The sequence below is a fragment of the Barbatula barbatula genome (assembly GCF_947034865.1).
Source record: "Barbatula barbatula genome assembly, chromosome: 12".
NCBI classification, from domain to species: domain Eukaryota; kingdom Metazoa; phylum Chordata; class Actinopteri; order Cypriniformes; family Nemacheilidae; genus Barbatula; species Barbatula barbatula.
Genome location: NC_136775.1, coordinates 13725836 through 13748990, shown reverse-complemented (window position 1 = coordinate 13748990; position 23155 = coordinate 13725836). Strand labels below are relative to the sequence as shown.

Genomic DNA, 23155 nt, shown 5'->3' with positions numbered 1-23155 from the left:
TCGTGTCCAAAACCGCACGAAAATCGCGAGGCGCACTGCTTTCTCCTTTTTTTTCCAAAGCGCCTAGGAGTTTGCGCTCTCCCGGCGTCTGTCGTCGCTAAGCAACCATGGGTAACAATTGCTGTTGAGATGATGAGGTATACACAAAGCATACAGGTAATGGATTATGTGCACTGAAAATACCTTGCAATAAGTGTGCTGCTAGATTTTTTATGCTGTGACCACTGTGCCTACATCTACACTGAGCTTGTCAACATTGGTTCTTGTCACATGACCTGCGTGCGGCATTCTGAAAAGTTGGAATATCTTCATCTCGATGCTGTCCTGACCTGCCTAGAAAACGGGATCGACACACCGAATGCACATCGCGACCGCCTCGCCCCCTACTACAGCGAGCTTGCCACACCTATACATTTAAAATAAAGAATGTGCTCGCGCAAAAGACGTGAAATGTGAATCGCTCCTTACAGTGCCAAGATGAGAAGGTTATTGTGCACAGCAAATGTCAAAGTTCTTAAAGGGACAGTTCACAAAAGGACAAAAATTCTGTCTTTATTTACTCACTCTTGAGTTGTTCCAAATCTGTATAAATGTCTTTGTTACTAATGAACGCAAATATATTTGGAAGAATGCTTGTAACAAGACAGTTCTTGGCCACCATTGACTACCATAGTAGAAAATGCTTTATACATTTCTTTGTTCGATTGAACACAAAAGAAGATATTTCGAAGAATTTAGGGAAGCAAACCGTTCTGGGGCACTTTTGACTACCATTGTCATTTTCCCTACTATTGGTAGTCAGTGGGGTCCAAGATCTGTTTGGTTACAAGCATTCTTCCAAATATCTTTCTCTGTGTTCATCAAAACAAAGAAATGTATATAGATTTGGAAGGGTAGAGTACTTGAGGGTAGAGTAAATTATGAAACATCATTTTTGGGTGAACTATTCCTTTAAAACAACTGTTCCAAACACAAATATTCACATGTATGTCTCTTTCTATGTATTATATATGTTAATTTGGCTGTTCTGTAACCAGAATTTGTAACCGGAACTAGAAAACCCAAAACACCCCAAAATCAGTGTTTTAAAGCCATCAACACGAGTGTAAATAAATTAGGACAAAACAATACTTTTAACTTGAACAAACCCTTTAAGGCACTCAATTACTATAATTCTGTATTGTAAAATAATTACTAACACCGAAGCCCACCAAAAATGACATTTTACAGAACATGTCCTCCCTTTTCTTAAAAAAGCCAATGCATTATTCATTTTGAAAAATGGTAGGTCATTTTTCCATTACAACGTCCTTTGAAGTTAACCAGCAGGAAGGTGTGCTTCAGCGAGCTCTGAAAGTCAAGACGTTTCTCTTTCACCTCCTGCTGTGGAAGATGCTCCTGTGTGTCTATATAGCAGCATCCCATCAGTGGAGCTGTCCACCAACCCTGTGGTGCTGAAACCACCTCCCTACAGCCACTTACACACTTCCTTTCTCCTTTTCCTTCTTTTCTTGCTTTCCTTCCTTTATTTCTTCTATTCCTTTCTTCTTTTAAAACTTTGTCGAAACTTTCCCAAAGTGCATTTACTTTCCTTTACTTTAGTCTCTATGCTATTCTCTCTTCCTCCCCCTACCTTTCTCATTTGGTCTCGGTGACCTAAATGACACTTGAAAAGATAATGGAATTTCCTTTTTCCCAGCCCCATCTGCTTTATCCTTCTATCAGCTTGACCCACAATGATTCTCTGAGAATTACAACCAAGGAGAGGTCGATATTCCATACAGTCAGGGGCACGGAGCCACAGCAGAGTCCGGATGAAACTTTACACCATGAGCGATCATGAAAGTCCCAGACCAAGGTTGTGTCAAAGTCAGACGAATACCATGAAAACGGTGGATCACATCAAAAGCACGAATAATGCCTGAATTGGCTCATGCAATGAGTCACAGTTGTTCTAGATGGAACAACTACAGGTTCCCAACTCAAGCACATGCATTTAAAACAGTGACTTTAGCCAACAGAAGATAACACTAGTGCAGATAAAAACAGCACTGCATCATTCTAGTCCAGTTACCCAGAGGAATATGATAAGCCTGGAGTCACGCAGCACAAAGGTAATAAATTTGTCACGTTATATTTTCATAGCCCAAAAGCAATATAGGTAACTTTATGAAATAACTGCCTCGCTGGGACACAAATAAGACAGGTGTGCAATGGCCTCTTTATGCGCTCTTATGTGGAAAACAGAGTGGAGATAAAGTGATCGAGAATCCAGAAAGAAATGATGACAAAAGAGGAGGGCGTTCTTGGGTTGTTTGTTTTGTTGACAAATGCCTCCATTAGCATGTTACGCTGTGGTTATATTCGCTCACCGTCTGTTCTGCGCGATTCGCGCTGACGTACGTCACTTTGTACTGCTCCACGTCTGAATCCAGCACCTCCCAGCTCACTTGCAGACTATAGGGGGTCTCGTCGTCCACCCGTAGGTCAGTCAGTCCCAAACGAACAACTTCATGAGATGGTTTAAATCAGTTACATTCTGATATATCCAACCCTTCATCCATCCATTCACCTATCAATCCATCACAGTAGAAATGGAAGTAAGGATAGCATTAAAGTCTTACTTTCTGTGGTGGGGTAATTTGTGGTTGGAATCGCGGTGGTCCAGCCCACTGTAACAAGAGCATAAAAGAAAGACAATCTGTTTGATCATACTTGCGATAAAGTGCATCATGCAGCAGATGCTAACAGTACATAGATTGGATTATAAAGATTATTTCATCTCTCACATGTCTTCTCCAGCACCACCACTGAGCTGCTTTCTGTCTCATCTTTATAGACAGCTGACACTGACACCTTATAGTCGGTGAAAGGAGACAGGTGATGTATCACATATGAGTCCACAGCTCCTTTCAGTAGTACCTATATAACACATACATACTGTATAAACACTCAGTTAAAAACCAGCAGTTATAATCCAATGATGCTTGGTTATCACACTCCTTTGTTTGTGTAAAATCTGATGTCATCTAAAACAGGCGTGAACATGGCCACACTTATGTCCACATAACATTTGTTTTTGGTGTTGCTGCTAAAACCGTCTAGGCCGGATTGATTCAGATCTTTTTTATATCAATTCTAATTTTGATTCTTGGTTCTGACCAGACAGCTCAAACTATAAATCCTTATTTTTCCTAATTTTAATGTGGACTGTAAGACTAGTGTAAACATTTCATGGGGTCTAGAGGTTGTTTTTTTTAAACAAAAGTGTCTACTCAATGACAAATGTATAAATAAGTAGCGGTCAAAAATACATTTCAGATGTATTTACAGCAGCAGCAGCATCAGAGTAAAGTCAGTGACCAATTTACCGTGTTTCTCATAAATATTAGTGACAGCTCAAGGCTATAGCTCTGCCAACAATGAGGACATTATAAAACACACCTGCTATGGGTTGAACTACAAGAGCTTTGGCTCTCTGTGAGCGTTGTGCTGTCCCAGTAAACCCATCTGACGACTAAATGTGTTTGTGGGCTGACTTCACTGCTCTGGGATACTGAGCTCCAGCCACATTCCAGTCTGCCTCACAGCATGTTATTATTTTCAGCTCCAGTGGCTGTCGGTAAAAATATCGACCTGCGGTGCTATCTATAAAAAACAGCTGCACTAAATCCCGGCCAATAATAAAAAAATTTGCCGTCACACGCACAAACACGCGAGCACTTGTGGCGTGGTCATGTGGGCTGTGATGAGACATGCTCTGTATGCTTGGGCATTGGTGACTGACTGGTCATTTCTAATCGAAAGTAAGTGCTGGCCCCAAGCTCAAAGTTAGTGGAAAGTATTGATCGACTCATAAATCATTTTCAAGGACCTCATAAAAATCAAATTTTAGTTTCTCTTTGTCAATGTACAGTGCAGAGTTTCGCCGAAACAGTGCAATCTTGTTACAGAAGTTAAGGAAAGTATGTTAGTCATAGCGACTCCGGTAGTTATAAGTGATAAGTTGATTCAATATCAAATATTTTCAAAACTTTTTTCTATAAACACTGGAGAGGAACAAACATTTCAGTGCCTTATATCTGCCGCATCACCACATCAAGTGACTGACCTCTATCGTATCTCCTCCTTTGCTGGGTGACCAGGAGAGCCTATGCAGGACTACATCCCTGGCAGGGTTTGACCAGCTTACCCGGAAACTCTCTGAGGTGACCTCATCGGTCATCATTCCAAATGGAGCTGGCACAAGTTCTAAATGAGACATCAACACACAGTTGAGCAAACCAATAACCTTTGAACTTTGAAAAGACAATTTAGTTAATCCAAAAACGTCAACCAACACATGCAGACACATATCACGTACATATTTTTAAGTCTTTCCATGTGGCTGCAGGCTTCTTTAACAGTTTTCTCTATCACAGCGCCACGTCTGACAGCTCTTGTCTCGAGTCCTCTTAGCATTGGTCTTGTTAATTTGTGCTCGCAGGGATTTAAGACTGGCAGTCTATTTAAAGTCTGCCTTCCTCAGTGCGTTATTGTACTTTGTTCTTGATTCAACCTTGTTAAATATTTGGAAATTGTATCAAGCGTCCGCTGATTTGTATTATGCAAATGGAACCATTTGTACCATGTAATACAGTTGGATTTATTCTGTTATCTCTGTGGGGGTTGAATTATTGTCTTCATTACTCTGTTACAGATTACATTTAAGTGTTTATTTAATGGCACAATTCACTTAGGCCGATATCGATTTGATTTATTGGGATGATTGAATAAAAAAATTGGGTGAACAAAAATAATTTAAATTCAATATATGAACAATTGATTGAACAATGTATTGTTCTGCATTACGAAAAATGATAGGGAGTCAGGACACCCACAGAAAGAAGGTAAGGGTCCAGACCTGATAGATTCCAGCATCCAATGAATAACTTACACGCAAGTACCAAGAAAGTGATGTTTTATACAGGACACAAAAGGTGTCCACTCCCGGTTGAGTAAAGGACAAAGCATTAGAATTGCACTCCAGCTGGGAGTAAATTGTAGACTCTGTGTGCAGCGAGAAATGGAAGATGTCCTCTTGGAGGTGGAAAATATGGCAAAAATATGCACATACATGTACATGTTAAATGAGCAGCGCTGTGAGAAGATGAGGTTTGTTGTTGTCCGTGCTCATAGTAATGAATACCAGCGGGCACTTGGAGAAACTATGTGCATACATCCAAACCCTCTACCCATTATAAACTAGCCGCCTTTATGCAAAACAATTAAACCCTACATTTTTCAGCAACAGTTACTTACTTGTTGTGAATCCGCCACTGAGCGCCTCTGATTGGCCATAATCATAGAGGGCAAATACTGCGACAGTGTACTCGGTTAAAGGGAACAAATCTTTTAGTGACACATTGGTGACAGGACCCAGCACCACCTGAACAACAGAAATAATGCGCAATGCATTTAGCTACACTGAATGAGTTATGGCACAAGAGTGTAAATCATAATAAAAATAATGATTTTAACATTATTAGTTTGTATAAGTGCTAGGAATATTGAAGCTAACGCAGTCTCACAAAAAAAACGAAAGGTTAACTGAGCGTGAGAGTGAAATCGTGTGCGCATGTTTGTTCGACAGATTGGAGCGAAAGCTTGTTGTGTGCATTGAAGGTTCTGCTCTGGCGATCACCTCATTGGTCTGGACACCATCTGTCTTGACATACATGACACGGTAGCCCTTAACCTTACTGGAAACCGCATCCCAGTTGAGTCGCACTGAGCTGTGGTCCACTTCAGTGACCCGCAGGTTACGTGGAGGTCTCAGAGATACTGCAGGAAGATTGAGACTAATGGTCAGTTATACAGTACAGTCCCAATAGATAATTCAGTCGTTCACGCAGGCTGGAAGTCATTTTTTACATCATTTTGCATGTCAATTCAATATTGGTTTTGGACTTTATACTGATCTGTATTAGAAAATGATTTAAAATGTTAAAAAGTTAAAGTTTTTAGTTGCAGGCTTATTGGCAGGTGTACGAAACACAGGGTCAGTATGTTATGAACTGTGTGGAGAGAAGAACCCAATTGCAGGCAGACTCGGGGGTGAAGGAGATAACAATAAATTTTAATACACAATAAACACAAAACAAAGACTCACGATGGAGTAAAACCAAGACTAGACAAATAATAAGGACATCAGGACATGGACTAACTAAACTAGAAAAATAAACACTAAGGACAAGACTAAACTGACTCACCAAAATACACTGAACGAGAACTTGATACTTGACACAGCATAGAGGAACAAAGTACAAGATACAAGATACCAAATACAATGAACGAGCACAGGACAATAGACAAGAGGAGGCTTTAAAGGGAAACAAACACAGGATAATTGAACAAGGGGCAGGTGTAGGTAATGAGACACTAATGGGAAGGCTAACGAGACAAAAGGGCGGGAAACACTGACGAGACACGAGAAAGCACATGGCATGTCAGAATCAAAACAAAGCCATGTCTTTCTCACACAAAACCTAAGGCTATGCCATGACTCCGCTGCAAGACCAAAAATAAACATGACATGATAGCGGAATCATGACATAAGCCCCCCCTTAAATGAACACCTCCAGGTGTTCATCAAGGGGTAGACTAACAAGACAAGACAGACTGGGAACACGACAATACAAGGCAAAACAAAGAAAACAATATCAGGGGCAAACAAGCAAGCAAAATCACAGGGTTGGGGTGAGACAATAAAAATAATAAACATGGGAGGGGGGGTGGGGGAACAACAAAGTTCACGGGAGGGTGTCCAAGAGGGTAGGGATAGGGTGGGACAGTCCTAGTTCCCGGGGGCGCTCGCGAGCGTGGAATCCCCGGGGACTTGATGGGAGAAGTCCTCGGGGGAACTGTTCTTGTTCCCGGCTTGAAGGCCGGCTGAGCCACAGGCTGGAAGGCGGGCTGAGCCGCCGCTGGAAGGCCGGCAGGGCAGGACTGGGTGCAGGACTTGACGCCGGCTGGAAGGCCGGCAGGGCAGGACTGGGTGCAGGACTTGACGCCGGCTGGAAGGCCGGCAGGGCAGGACTGGGTGCAGGACTTGACGCCGGCTGGAAGGCCGGCAGGGCAGGACTTGATGCCGGCTGGAAGGCCGGCAGGGCTGGACTGGGTGCAGGACTTGACGCCGGCTGGAAGGCCGGCAGGGCAGGACTGGGTGCAGGACTTGACGCCGGCTGGAAGGCCGGCAGGGCAGGACTGGGTGCAGGACTTGGGACCACCGGACTTGGGACCACCGGACTTGGGACCACCGGACTTGGGACCACCGGACTTGGGACCACCGGACTTGGGACCACCGGACTTGGGACCACCGGACTTGGGACCACCGGACTTGGGACCACCGGACTTGGGACCACCGGACTTGGGACCACCGGACTTGGGACCACCGGACTTGGGACCACCGGACTTGGGACCACCGGACTTGGGACCACCGGACTTGGGACCTCAGGAGGCCCGCTGGACGATCGGGCCCTCCTGCTCGTATGGCGCCCCCCCAAAAAATATTTGGGCTGAGTCCCGGTCTCCTCCTCTGGCTGGAGCTTCGGCTTGGACATTACGCCCCTCCTCGGCTTCTTCTTCGACCGGCTCACGGTGGGTGTAGCCGGTTGTGGAGAAGCGGTGGGGAGCATGACTAGCTCCATGCTGGAGGAGTCGAAGGGTGCAGAGGGCGAGGAGAGGCCCACAGCCCCGATTCGCAGGGTACGGCCCTCGGGGATGGTGGCCAGCGGGGGGGGAAAACTGGGCTGAACTGAGACCCTGGGCTCCGGCCGATTCATGGCATACCTGATAAGGTCGGTGAAGCCCAGCGGTCTCAGCATTTGCATCTCCCACCCCGCTAGAGGTTGGTTGAGGCCGCCATTGAACAGGACCATCTGTTCCTGCTCACTGTGGACCATCTCCCCTGCCACCTCAAAGAAACGGTCCGCAAACTCCAATACGTCGGAGTGTCCCTGACGTAAACCCAGGAGGTGACGAGCCTGGATCGCTCGCCTTGCCTCCAATCTGTCTGCTGGGTTCAGTTTTGGGCTCGTTCATTCTGTTATGAACTGTGTGGAGAGAAGAACCCAATTGCAGGCAGACTCGGGGGTGAAGGAGATAACAATAAATTTTAATACACAATAAACACAAAACAAAGACTCACGATGGAGTAAAACCAAGACTAGACAAATAATAAGGACATCAGGACATGGACTAACTAAACTAGAAAAATAAACACTAAGGACAAGACTAAACTGACTCACCAAAATACACTGAACGAGAACTTGATACTTGACACAGCATAGAGGAACAAAGTACAAGATACAAGATACCAAATACAATGAACGAGCACAGGACAATAGACAAGAGGAGGCTTTAAAGGGAAACAAACACAGGATAATTGAACAAGGGGCAGGTGTAGGTAATGAGACACTAATGGGAAGGCTAACGAGACAAAAGGGCGGGAAACACTGACGAGACACGAGAAAGCACATGGCATGTCAGAATCAAAACAAAGCCATGTCTTTCTCACACAAAACCTAAGGCTATGCCATGACTCCGCTGCAAGACCAAAAATAAACATGACATGATAGCGGAATCATGACACAGTATGTAAAGTGTGTTGGGGTGGACACTCACCGGTGGTCTCTTGAGCAGTAGACGGATCACTGGCCTCCTCTCCATACATGGCATAGACTGTAACTGAATATTCAGTGTCTGGGATCAGTCCCTTGAGCTCTACATCAGTCACTGTCTCATCTACTCTCATCTGTAACACAGAAACAACGTCATAAGACTACTAAAACCAGCATCATGTCCTTTCAAACTGCAGTCATCAAATTGGATTTGATATGCGACTTCTATCAGGGTAAAACGTGGCAAAGATCTACATTTGGCAAGTCCGATAAAAAAACACCTTCTTTTAAACCTAAAATGTATACCATGTGCATGATGTGCAAAAAGAAATAAAAGTGAACCAATGGAACTCAAAAGTGATGCATGTTATTCTTTCACAGCTTCAGTTTGGGTGGAAGTGTCATCACGGCAGTGTGCGCTTAACATTCACACAAACACACAGACACACTCACAAAGATGATTTGTGACCTCACCTCTCTTTCTTCTACAGTGTCACTGATCAGTGGAGGGTACAGGATCATGTACCCAGAAGCCCCTTCCGCATCCCTCCAGCGGGCTCTCATGCTGTTGTCAGTCACATCGTACAGCTCCAGATCACTTACTGTGGGTAGTGCCACTGACACACACACGCATAGACAGTTTTCATATGTTCTTGTCTGTATAGTCACAATCATTTTAATAATAAATATATCAGTCTTGTGCAAGAAGTATTAAACCTATACAGTCATTCTTTAAAGAAGACAAACTACTATAGCTAAGACAGTATGACTTGTTACAGAATATATTAGGAATTAGGTTTATTTGAAACTTAAATTGTGTTATGTAAACTATGCCTACACGTACAACAAGAAAAACACTAAGAAATACAATCAACAATATATCTCTATATGTTCTCCAGACTTTTATATTTTGCCTGTCAAGTAAATTTGTCTTATTTTTCAAACATTAAGAGCGTCCACAGCAAAAAAAGAAATTCTGAGTTTGGACTCTTATTGACTTTTTTCCAGTTTTGTGTTTTTTCCAAATGTTTCCACCGTTTTCCAAATGTTCAGACTGTGAGATGTTAAAAGTGAATAACAGAGTGTAAGAGAAGCAGGAAAGGTTTTCATTCTGGCATGAGCACACATGGATAGTCTTCCTTTGACAAAATACTATCATGTGCCTGCGCAATTCATCATAATAAGACTTGTAACATATTTGGTCAAGAACAAAATACTTCAGACTTCAGATGTGTTCAATTTGCTTGCTGAAACTGCTGAGATATGTCTGCTTAACATACACAGTATATAAGAAAGTGGTGATAGAAATCTACTGTTAAAAGGCATTTGGCAAAATGATCTGCGCGTGTGGTTTGTGTAGTTACTGTCCTACAGTGTGGTCGTGTTGAAAGACACAAGCCTGTAGCACATATGCTTTGAGATCTTCTGGAGTCGGTTGTGCTGTGCGACTCACGTGTGACCTCGTTGCCTCTCAGAGCGTCGCTCGCCGAGCTGAGGTATACAGCGAACACGGCGATCTCATACTCAGTCAAAGAGTTTAAATTCTGCAGGACGACTGAATTCTCTGTGCCGCCCACCACAAGCTGTAAAGCAAGACAACAGCGGTTTGTGATGATCAGCATGGCAGTTTGGAGAATGAATAAGAAAAGAGCAGAAACCTCAAGCGTGTTAAATATTGACTGTGGTGTACTATACTGCAGTATATAATATTTATACTGAGAAATAAACTCAAAAATAGACAAATCAGATAAAATGGCTATAATACATTGACCCACAAACCTTATTTGATCATTTAAGCTACATTTGAAAATGTATGATTGTTGTTGCATTGAACAACAAAATAGTGGTTTTCAGTTTTATTAAATTGAAAGATAAACACACGTTCCGAGAAGAACCTATTAATAAAACAAAACTATTATGAAGATTAAGACTAAATCTATTTGGACACGTTCTGGGTTTTTTGGGGGTACCTCGGATCCCTTTATTATGAAAATATAAATCTGACTGAGCAATTCCCAAGAAACATATTAAAAAGCCTGGTCACCTCTCCCACTACATCTGCATTGGATGGATGGTAAACCACTCTGTATTTTTCCACACTGCCGGGTGCATGAGTCCAGGACACACGGAAACTGTGCCCAGTCACCTCAGAAGTAACCAAGTCCTGCGGCGGTAACGCTGTCTCTTCAGGCAAAGAATCTCCTGCGATAAAGAGATAATGAGACATCAGATCCACTGCCACACAAACTAACACAAGTCATGTTCCTGTGAGTCACTGATTTATTATTCTATTAAACCGCTGGTAAAATCACTCACCCTTAATATCTTTGTCTTGTTGCTCCACTCCTTCACACACCGTCTTGGTCAGACCGCCCACTATCGTGCTCATAATACTAAAGTCAGCCACGTTATACACGTGTGTGTCCTCTGGTTTAGAGGCGATGGCATTTAATTCATTCTCATCGGCGTTCTTAACACCTATGTGCAACCACAAATCCAAATGTAAAAGTTAACACATTTCTGGAATAACGACAGTCAGAGTAAGTGTTTGTAAATACTTAGGAGGGGTAGAATCAACAGATCTTAAATTACTGTATATATGTCATATACAGTATAAATCAGCACTGAACATTTTCATTCAAGACTTGACTTACAGTGTGGCAGATAAAATTTACAGGAGCAGAAAAAAAAGTTAGGAGTGGGCCTCTTCTACACCGGGCTCAATGAATAAGCTAAACCATAGAGGACCTTTTTGGCACCCCCAATGCACCCAGATAACCCTCGCTGACCTCAGCCCTGCCTACATGTACAGATCTAAATGTAACTGTATAAGTTGAAGACATAGCTAAGACTAATACAAATAAAGAATCCTCTAATACCGATGGCAAATAACTCGACTCCAGCATCTCTCAGGCTCTCAGCGGGCGGGAGAACGTCATCCTGGGATTTGCCATCCGTTATCAGAATTCCAATTTTGGGAACATTGCTACGAGCCCCAGACTCGGGTTTAAAGCTGTTTTCCAGGATGTAGGTAAGAGCAAGACCTAGAAAGGTGAGTAAAAGAGAAAATATTAAAAGCCACCGAAAGATTACATGTTAGTGGAGGGTTCCAAGTGACTGTGCCTAAGCAAATACATTTCAATGCATGATCTGTGTTCCAGAAAAATTAGAATTTTGCTTGAGGGTCTAAAAACTTTTGCACTCCATTTCAGAGACGTTTGAAGAGAAACGGAACACCACAAGCCTACATACCAGTCAGAGTGTTTCCTCCCTTGTACGGCAGGTTTTTGACAGCATCTATCAGTGCATCTTTTGTGCTAAAACCATTCAAGTGCCACTCGATTCGTGGATCTCCGCTGTACTGGGCCAGTCCTGCAAGCACAGACATTAAGGAAGCAATTTCCAGTTAATATTCACAACGTAGCCTGTATTCTGAAAAAGACAATGACATGCTTAACAGCTCCTAACTATTATTGTATGTATGTAATCAGCAAATTGTAGATAAAAAAAACATTTTAATTAACTTTCTTATTTTTCCCAAAAAAGAAATCATGTTTTTGATTGTTATCATGTTTTTTTGTTTTATTGCGTAAGTTTGAGCTATTATGGCTTAAATAAAATACAAGAACTGCAGTATGATTGATATTACTTGGAATGCAAAATAAAAAACATGAGTTATCTAATTTTGTAACCGAAATCTTCATATACTGTATATATACAGCGGTGGAAAAAACTATTCATTAATTATTTACAGTTTTTCTACATTAACAATGTATAGGTAGATGTATATCTGTCAACTACTATCAATATTTATCCCAAATAAAAATATTGCTTCTATTTGCATTTTTTAGCAAAACTGGAGAAACAGCTCAAAATAACAGAAAAGAAAAAACAGAAATGCTCTATTTTTTTAGTCAAATACTGCAAAGCAAAAAAAAGTGAAAAGATTCACTTTTAAGAATACAATATTACTATTTGTATATTTTTTTAATAAAAATTCAATTACAATCGTATGTGATCATTTTGATCACATTTTTCATGTCTCTTGTAATGCTGTCAGTCTTGGACATTGCTGTTGGATGACTTTACGTCACTCCTAAGGTTTGATTTGATTGAAATTCAACAGACACTGAAATAAAATGTCCACAGTACATCCAGAAATGCTGATAAAATGAAAATTCGGACTGGGAATTTTTCCGTAGCTGTATAAAAAAAGTATATACATATATATATACAGTACATATGCATACATAACAAATATATATAATAAAGGGATATGCCAGCAGTTTCATTCATCTGATTTGTAAAGACCAGAATAAGATTTGAAGCTGTGAAGCATGAATTATTTTCAGATTAAATACTGAAAAATAAATAAAAATGAATTGAGGAGCCCACCGATCCGGGTTTTGTCGATTCCCACATCAAAAGCGTTAACCAGGTTTTCCAGAAACATGCGAACCAGGCGGAAATTGATTCTTCCAATACTCCAAGAGCCATCGACCAGGATGACAATATCTGCAATGGCGGAGGTCGTGCAGACAAACTGGTCCACTGGTTTAACATGTGTGAGAGAGAGAGAGAGAGAGAGAGAGAGAGAGAGAGAGAATGAGCCTCACACTCGCACATGTACCTATACATTAAAACAATGTCCTTTTTGCAACAACAAACAAGACTTCCAAACAAATGACACAGCAGTCGTTGAACGTGGGTAGTGTTTTATTGAACCACTTTTTCATTGTACAAAGCATCTTCAGAGAGCAGGAGAGGACACGTTTGAGTTATGAACACAGTTTTAACAATCAACAAAAACAAATTTATTTTACTCAAACCGATTTAACAGCCGTGCAGGGAGATCAGCTCTGGGGTACCTGAGGCGTTCAGAGGGGGCAAAAATTTTTTCAATACTGATGCTCCCCGTGTGCGTGACGTTAACTCCTGGCAGTGATAAGTACCACGCTGCAATAAACACACACAGGGAGTAAAGTGATGAAGTGTCAAGCCCAGGCTGTAAATCTGAGGAGTGCAGGACCACAGAGCTCAGCAATGCATCATGGGAGTCTGGTTTGTTCTTCACTCAATCATTTATTTCCCAGCAGAACTAGCCGTCATGCCCACATATCATGATGCAAGTCTTTATGCTGAGCCTTCTCTGTACGAGCATTATTGTTGGGATATTTGGCAGCATGTACAGAGGGTTTAAATACTGAAGAGGGACACTATCCAACCTCAGCCGTGGACGGGAACACAAAGAAATCAAAAAAATGGCAGCGTTGCATCTCGGGAGGAGTAGACAAAGGAGGCTCCTAATCTGTGACTAATGAAACATTTCCATAACTTTCAAAGAGATGGATTAACACTTTAATTGACAGGTTGCCAAAAAAAGCTACCAAATCTATAGGACATGTCTGTTGTTTAGATCCTTTGATCGCGGGGAAACAATTTAGCTCCATTTTCTCAGGAAACGCACTCAATAAAACCCCATTCAATAGCAGCAAGTTTTGTTTAATTAACTCTCGTGCTCCTTAATTCCTTTCTATTCATTTATGTCGGCACAGTTCGATCCACGCCATTACACAAAGAGTGGCTTGTCACGGCTACCCTCTGCTTTTATCAGCGATCCACTGAGAACGTCAGTGTCAGTAATCAGCATGATCTTCTCTATCAGAGAGCTCTGGGCTGATTGTATCCTTAGATTCAGAGGTGAGGATACATCACACCCATCAGCAATCCGCCAACATCGATTCATTAAGCCGCTGGACTTATCTACTAAGCAACAAGACTCCTCATTGTTGCCTTGGAAAACCCGGAAAGGTCATGCGATCGCAATACGATGCTGCAATGCAGCTCCTGCGGACCGGCTCTCCGGGATGGTTGCGGGACGTCCACGTGATGCTCAGTCACACGTATGCTGGAGGAAGAAAAGAAGATGTGAGCAAATGCAATTGACTGTCTTGCATCCTTCGTGAATGCGAAATCAAAGTGGCGCACGTATGTATCGCATAAGTCAGCGAAGCTTCATTCATTATGCCTCTATTGGCTGTAATGTTGTGAGTTGTGTGTTCCATACGTCTCCAGACAGTGTGAAATAATCAATATAGGTGAGACTGTAGAGCGTGGGCTTGTCACATTTATTGTTCTCATTTAATGCATATTAAGATTAACCGCCGAATCGACACGTCTCCTGCTCGCTGTCAGAACTCTCGTATCAAAGGTTTGTCAACTATCTTCATTCGTACTGTTAAGGGACAACAGGAAGACTGAGGTGATATAGTACCTGTCTGGATGATGAGAACTAGAGCGCCCCTCAATCTGCCAGGCCAAAATAATTCTGCTTAAAAAAAAAATCTTCATTCATTCGTTCATTCAAGCAGCCACCATAAAGCAGGGCTTGTCATTAAGCATTGTCATGTTTAAATTTGTCATTCACAAAAATTACTTGTCCAAAGATAGAAAAATATATATTTCATTTGAATAATAATAATATAATATAATCAATATAATTGTTTCAGATTTAGGTCAATTTTGCTTCCAAGCATTTTAACTAGTGTCCGCTTTGGCCGCCTGAATTCATCATGAATAGGCAGGTAACTGACAAAAGACATTAATGTTACATGCAGCTGGATAAATTAGGGCCATATCATTTTTAGATTACAATTACTAAATTTCAGTGTTTTTCCTTTTTTATTATAGGGGTATATTTGTCCACATAAATTACCGTAGTATAGTATTTAATACTACAGTAAACTGCAGTAAAACTCTTATATACCATAGTGTTTTTTAACTTGACTATAGTATACAGTGTTTATGAATTTACTACAAGGGCACAACAATTTTCAATAGCAAATACCCTAGTACATTACAGTTGTTTACAACTACAATGCTGTTTACATTGTATAAGCAACATATTTTTCTCAACCTAACAACAAATAAACACTGTAAAACGTGTACAGTAAGATCTAATAGTCTCTTAAGGACCATTCACACCAAGAATTGTGACTATTTATTTATATAACAACAAGTTACAGTATTGTTGGGATACCTTTCAAAATAATTTTGTTCTGCTGATGAGCAATAAAACTTTGGCAACCCATCAAAATTCAAAGACTCAAGCATTTAAAATCTGAAACTGTAGAACACAACAGGATTATAAGAAACCGTCCCAAAATGCACACAACGTAACAAAAAACTTCACATAATATAATTAAGAAAGAATTTGTGAAAATTTTCAGGGCAAACTATCAGATAGAACTTTAGAACTCCATTGCAATGATTTCTCAAAATATTGTATGTGTTCCACAGAAGAAAGAGTCATATACAGGTTTTGAATGACATGAGATTGAAGACATTATGACATTTTTATTTTGGGGTGAACTATCCCTTTAACTGGATCCGCCAATTTAAAAATAAAAATGTTTAAACCTACAATAACTTATCCCAATATGTTTTTTTTGGTAGTTGCACTCAAAATCCACTTGCCTCAAAAATGTGTGGGGGCATGACACTTCTAATTACAGTTCATGCAGCATATGAGACTTCTTTCACACTGCAGGGGAATTTTGTGTTCAACCACATATGAGGGTCTTTTCCGAGAACAATTATGTGACTGTTTCGCTGCCGCATGTCAACATAAAGAACAACAGAGAGAAACAAAAAGAAAGAGGTTATTTTATCTGAAATGGGCAGAGCAATAAAGTCTAGCGCATTTCCAGAACTAGACTCCATCTGAGACTCTCAAGGGTATATTTAAATAGCATTCGTGCCCATTCTCCTCAAGGTTACAGTTATAACCAAAAGATTTCCACTTTATATCCCACAGAATGCTTAAGAAGTTTATTGAAAAAGAGAGCGGAGAGGGACTGATCTTTCTAGCCTCTGTAGACCATTTTACTACCATCCTCCATAGAATTCAGTTCCATATAATTCAACATTACTTGTTGCCAAGTATGCTATGGGTTGTGACATCAGCAAAAGACTCTGGGAGCAACACAGCCAACTGCCAAACAATGCACAGTCCGAATAATGGCTGCCTTTGTTCTAAAGAGCACATGTTAATCGGTCCATTTCGTCCATATAAACCAAAAAGACAACACGCCACGGTCTGGGCTCTGCCGGGTCGTTCGGTCGATTCCACAGCCTTTTTGACCACTTCTGCAAGCACCAAGAGCTGCCAAAAGAACCTGAAACGGGCAACTTAAAGGAAAAGTTCATCTCAATCTATTTTTACTCACACACATGATGTTCATCAACACGCTTTAAGACTTCCCGGCTTCTTCTGAACACAAATAAACATATTTTAGTTGACATCCCGAGAGATTTCCAGCCCTCCTCATAGACATTATGGTTATAGTTGTTGTCAAGGTCCAGAAAAGTACTAAAGACATCGCTAAATTGGTCCATCCACTCATAGGGGCTCAATAAAAAAAATTTGAAGCAACGTCAATACTTAAACCAAAATAACGTCTTTAATCTATATATTTTCTTCGTAATCTCTCACCTGAATATCTTTATTTGTGTTCCGAAGATGCCAGGAGGACGTCATGTGGGTGAGTAAAAATTAACACAATTCTGATTTTGAGATTAATATTTCCTTTAAGCCTGTCATTCCCTCTTCTAATGTGTTTAAACACAGAACATTTTTCCAGTTAGAGAACATCACGGGAGGTATGATAAGAATCTACAGCGTAAAACAGAGATGCTGACATGCGGGAGTGGTGATGCGGTCCACATCTAGATTCTTTAAGACAGACCAGCTGGAAACAGTGATGATTACTATTCTTGTTTTCGAACCATTTCTGTTGTATCCCCATTCTGATTCAATGCTAAAGAGATCAGACAGCGCTAGACCAGACATGCCAAGTCTGCACACTTAATAGGCCTGCTGTTTCTAAAGCATATTCAACATGCATTTTGTGTTTACATATTATATAAAAGTCCTTTTCTGTTTATGTTTTGCTGGTTGGTATTGGTTGTCTAAGACACTGACACTTAAAGCAGCATCATGCAAAACTAAATGGGTTTTAGGTATATAGAGCTGCAAAAAGAATAAGAGACCATTTTAAAAGAGTTTTGGTAAAATAATTCAATTTTATTTGTTCTGTTGTGAACTACTAACAATAATTTTCTCATATTTCTAACAAAAATATTGTTTCTATTTGCATTTATTTGCAGAAAATGTCAAAATAACAGAAAAGATGCTCTGTATTTTTTCAGACATCAAACGGTACATATTTACTTCTAAGCAATCTTTGTACATTCATTTAGGAAAAAGTTTTTCTGTGATATCTACATTTTTATCACAGTTTTCACGTGTCTTGTCATGCTGTCAGTCTTTCACATTGCTGTTGGATGACTTTGTCACTCCTGAGGTTTCATTTTGTTGAAATTCAACAGACACAGAACTGGAATGCCCACAGTAGATCTGAAAATACTGGTTAAATGAAAATTTGGAATCTCTTAATTTTTTCCGCAGATGTATGTCCTTATCGGTACAATAAGTTTGCTTTTTTTTCTCGTGAAAAAAGTGACTCCACAACAACTGACCAATCAGGCTTGATATTGAGTTCCCTCTTATGTAAAAGTCATCAGATCCCCCTAAGCCTCCCTCTGAGAGACGCCAAATAATGCTGTCGAATCGAATTGCTCATCCATGCTACGTTCAAAGGATTCAAACCCTCAAAGTAAAAGAATTCCAATCATTAATATGGTTTACAGCGCACAGCTTCTTTACAAGCTCATTTTTCCCTCAAATGACCATTTCTTAAGATGATTAATGTGACGTCTCTGTTTATCTGGGAATGAAATTGAGTATGTTGTAATTCTGTCTATCTGTCTATTTATTTAATTTCTGGACGCTTATATTTTTTCAAGTAGCATTCTTACTGAAGCCCATTCTTACTAAAGCACAGGCTTCGGGCTGTGTCTGGGCTGAAGGGATTCTTTTACGCGCCGTCTGGGGTTTGTGTGGGAACCGGTGCAGACCAAAACGGCCTCGGGACACTTTGAACATGTCACCACCGATTTGTAAACTGCCCTTCAGCGACCCTATATACAGCATCTGCTAACAGGACTGTCGCACAAATGATGTTATACTGATGTATAAACAGGGCGAGACACATGAAACAAGCCAGTACTAATATGCTCACAAATAAATCCACAAGAGAAACATACAGAGTTTGAGTAATTGTGGGAACAAAGCATGGGTGCCTATACCATACATTTTGTGCATTCTCAGTCATAGGCTATAGACTAAGAATAATAGTCAACAAAAACTTCAGTTTATTTCTCATAGAAATACTTAACATGTAATAAAGCACTCTTGGGTGTAATATCCAGCTGGCTAACTCATCATACAGACATATAAGTTTTCCATTTCTTTATTATTGATATCCATCACACCACTTGAATATTACTAGACAAAAACAACCACTGACTATCCTAAATGTAATGCAAGCATCCGACCAAAGAATTTAATTCAATCACTGGTCCATGTAAACAATAAATCGTCACACCTGCAGTTATACTCAGCACGTTTCAACCGCCAATAAGAAAAGTGTTCACTTATGAGGGCTAAATTGCTTTGTTTCGCATTATACAGCAGCCATCCAACAAAGATATCAATTTGACTTGCGCGTCTCCCGGCGGCCATTACAAGCGATCCTCATAGGGGTTAATTAACAGTATTTTCATTAAGCTATAGGCCAAACACAGTGTACAGTAGCTTTGAGATGTGTCACACTTCAGAATAAACCGTTTAAATCCGAGTACTAGAAATGTGATAGGAGAGAGGATGGAGAGGTGGATGAGAAAGACAAAATGAATGAGACGCCCACCTGTCACCCCTCCCCATAGTGAACCCAGTGTCCTTTGGCATACTCAGTGAACTACTTCTCATGTTCAGAAGCCCCCTAAGAGCTTTATTGCAATTAGCTTCATCGTGGCCAGCACTCTGACCTTCTTTCTGTGTGTGGGTGAAGGGTGGGACGGAGAATCCTTATCCCATAAGAGCCGCTATTGGCCAACAGCTCAGACTCCTGTGCTTCATCAAGCGCCAGTCAAACCTCCACCACGCCACACCTCGTATGCACATCATGAAAACCGTCCTTGGGAAAGAATATCTAGAGTCTATTGTAAATCCTGAAGGAGGGCAGAGCCTAAATAAATGATAACGCTGGAGATGATCGGGCGATAAATTCAAAGTGACCGAGCAGGCTTCCTCCCAAAGCTCTGACAGATGTTATGAAAATATCAGTTTGCTTTCCCTCATGCCCTGAGCGCTGGCGCTTTATATGGGCGAGGTGTGAGAGGAAGACTCCTTATTGAGTCGTTTGTTAGCCCACCGCGGTCTTTAACAGCTGTTTGCTGGGTTGCCCCATTTTTAGGGTCTCTGGAGGCAATTTTATCGGAATGAATTGCACCAGCTGATGGCGTTGTTTATGCACACGTGTTGTTTTGGCGCCAGAATTAACAGCACAAATGTGCCCAAAAAGCAATTTGGCACCATCCATCCTTCTGTAAGACTCGTTCTTAATGCTTATGGAAAACGCAGACTACTGTGATCTTTCAGATTTATTGACAGATTGTCGGGAGCCTGTGCAGCACTGCAGGCCATGTACCAGAATCAGGGCTAGTTCATCCAAAAATGTTAATTTTTTCACCATTTATTCACCCTCATGTCATTCCAAACCTGTTTGGCTTTCTTAAGTAGAACACAAAAAAAGATATTTTGAAGAATGTTGGGAACCAAACAACACTGGACCTTATTGACTTCCATGGTACGGACACAAAACCACAGAAAAAGAGAAAGTCATTAGGGTGACATGAGGGTGAGTAAGTGATGCAAGAATGTTCAATTTGTGCGTGAACCTTTAAAATGCAGAGAGCACATCTGGATATGTGCCTGATTATAATGCTTTTTAATACTTTTCTATAATCATTGATCATTGTGTGCTAAATGATCGCTGCCATGATGAAAGTGTGCAATGAACACAAGCGTATCTTTTAAAATAATTGTAAAAATATTCATTACTTTTTTCATATTTTTATTAAAAACGTTTGACTTAAAAAGACTGGCTTTGGGCACAATACAGTGCATAACCCTTCAGTGAACTTATAAAAGATATATATAAATAAAATCAAATAGAAATAAAAATAATGAGAATGTAATCTTTGACACAAAGCCCACGTCAGCTTCAATCAGACCACAATGGCATCAATGCGTCTTAATGTGTCGCATAATTCCAAAGAAGCAGCTATTAACTGATGATTTCATCCAACATTCTCAAACATAATGACCCTGAATCGCAGCCAAACTCTCCTCCCAGGCGTATTAATTCCCGAGAGAGATCAACACATCATCCTCCCAGATGCTTAATGGTGCTTCTGCAGAGGACGATCTTACACATATATTCATAGCTATGCCCGGCTGGATTATGACTGATTCCCCTTGGTGGGCGGCACTGGAGCAGCGATTTTATTACCTCATCGAAGCTGTGCGTTTTAAATGCCCATAACACACTTGGGCTCAACTGAGACTTTCATTAGTGTGCAGAAGACGTCTTACAGGTCACATGCAAGGTGAGAGATGAATGTGATCACTGACTTGAGCAAAATGAAAGAAAAGAGACTGCAGGAGAAAACGAACAAGGGTAAGATACACAGAGACAGACATGGAGAATGAGAGGAAGGTATGGATGTTACAAATGTGGGTGCAAACAGGTGGTGTGTGTCGCCTGGCTCTAAGCAATCATTCACAACCAGTCTCACTCCTAAAGGTGTTTATGACAGAAGAGTTAAATCCGCTCACGATTCTGTGATAAAAGGAGCATAAAAGCAAGACTAAATCAAGCCGTTTCCGGCCCACCTAAACCCCTGGAGCAGCTTTGTGTGGTTTGGTTAAAACGATTATCAGCATCTTAAACATTGCCTCTCATTATTTCATTTTATAGATGTTTCATGGCCCGAAATTAACTTCCGTCTGTGTTTGTTGATCAGTCTGGCTGTGACTAATAATTGAACTATTTATATTTAATGTAATATATATTAATATTACTATTTTATTGTATGCTTATTTTATTGAATAAATAATTTGTTGATTTTATTGTATATTCATTTGATGAGGTAAACAATTTGTTAAATGGGTCATGTAACTTATATCACATTAAAATTTAGCCAAGTATCAATTCTTCTACTGGTAACCCAAAATGATACTGGCTAGACATACTTTTAACTTTCTAGATAATGTATTTATCACTTTTGCTTGTTATCAGAAATAATCTGCAGGGACTGGATGTGTACCGGAAGTTAGGTTTAAGGCAAAAAAGTGCCCATGCACAGTAATTATGTTGTTGCTTTGAAACCGTTGCTTTTTAAAAGTATCAATATATTTTGTTATACATTTTTATCCCATAACTTCATAAATACACCTGAACGCAACTTCAGATTCAGCTTCTGAGCCACCTTTTCATTGTAGATAAGTCTGAACTCGTGACGATGCAGTTTCTTCCTGCGTAAGTGGGTGATTCTTGGCCAGAAAAGCTGCAAGGTCTGGTTGCACATGACCGGGAAACACTGGGTAGAGAGAGAAAGAGATCCGACAATCTCAAACAAAACTTACATTCTCACATCAGTAACCTCAATCATGTACCGTTTACCGATACATCTACTACATCGCATCTGTCCTCTCACTGTGGCGAAAACAATGGCATCGTAATACAGCCGCTAAAAATGGCAAAAATTTTGCAGCTGAGACCACCCGCTTATGTGCGCGTGCACACGCACAGATTCAATATGCTGCTCTCTAGGCATCAAACCAGCTCCTTATGATTACATCAGTGCCTCGAAGCATCAGAAGCCCAGAGCTGCCCTCTCTCTTAATTACAGGAAGGGATATTAAATCAGCCATGAACCAGGGTGCCCCTCAGCCTCATGCATTGAGATGAAATTTAACTACTTCCTGCTGGAAAACTAAACACAAAGGAAGGGCGAGAGGGTTGTAAACAAACACGGGTCATGCAAACATAAAAAATGGACAAAGCTGGATTGGACGTTGACCTGTCGTTCATGTACCAAGCTGAATTATTTCTATTGCAGACAAGGGAGCAGATTAAAAAGAAAACAAATCTCTAACAGCTTCTGTTTAATCCAAACTTGCCGTCCCCAGACAGTAATAACAGAAACGGCTCCCCTGAAATGAAGTCAACAACGGTTTATCCCTGCACTCACTGTGATTCTGCCTAATGGTTATAACAGCTCTTTAGTGGACTTGGTGGTCTAGTAGCTGTAATGAAAAATTCAATCAGGCCATAATAAACAACTGGGCCATCCAGAGTTTGTTTGCCTTGCTTGGGCAAAAGGCCAGACGGGCAGCCGTGATGGCCTTTGGTGTCACATCTGGAACAGTGGAGATGGGAGGTCTCCGTGCTAGCAATATGGCTAAGGTTATTACCTCACCGGCGCTCCCGCAAATTAATCAAAAAACAGATTCCACGTATAGTCAC

At 40.9% G+C, this 23155-nt stretch overlaps 1 protein-coding gene across 1 annotated transcript in view; it reads right to left on the bottom strand.

Annotated features, from left to right (window-relative positions):
* col14a1a (collagen, type XIV, alpha 1a) overlaps positions 1–23155 on the bottom strand; it is a gene marked incomplete at its 3' end in the record, with an annotated part of 82662 nt that overhangs the window by 46457 nt on the left and 13050 nt on the right. The window contains exons 5-18 of the mRNA XM_079469817.1: positions 13056–13211; positions 11913–12032; positions 11540–11704; positions 10977–11138; positions 10705–10862; positions 10114–10243; positions 9135–9277; positions 8665–8794; positions 5684–5823; positions 5302–5428; positions 4112–4251; positions 2790–2922; positions 2625–2672; positions 2373–2509 (exon numbers count right to left, since the gene is read on the bottom strand). Coding sequence (XP_079325943.1) covers positions 2373–2509; positions 2625–2672; positions 2790–2922; positions 4112–4251; positions 5302–5428; positions 5684–5823; positions 8665–8794; positions 9135–9277; positions 10114–10243; positions 10705–10862; positions 10977–11138; positions 11540–11704; positions 11913–12032; positions 13056–13211 — 1889 coding nt within the window. The remainder of the gene's footprint in view (positions 1–2372; positions 2510–2624; positions 2673–2789; positions 2923–4111; positions 4252–5301; positions 5429–5683; positions 5824–8664; positions 8795–9134; positions 9278–10113; positions 10244–10704; positions 10863–10976; positions 11139–11539; positions 11705–11912; positions 12033–13055; positions 13212–23155) is intronic.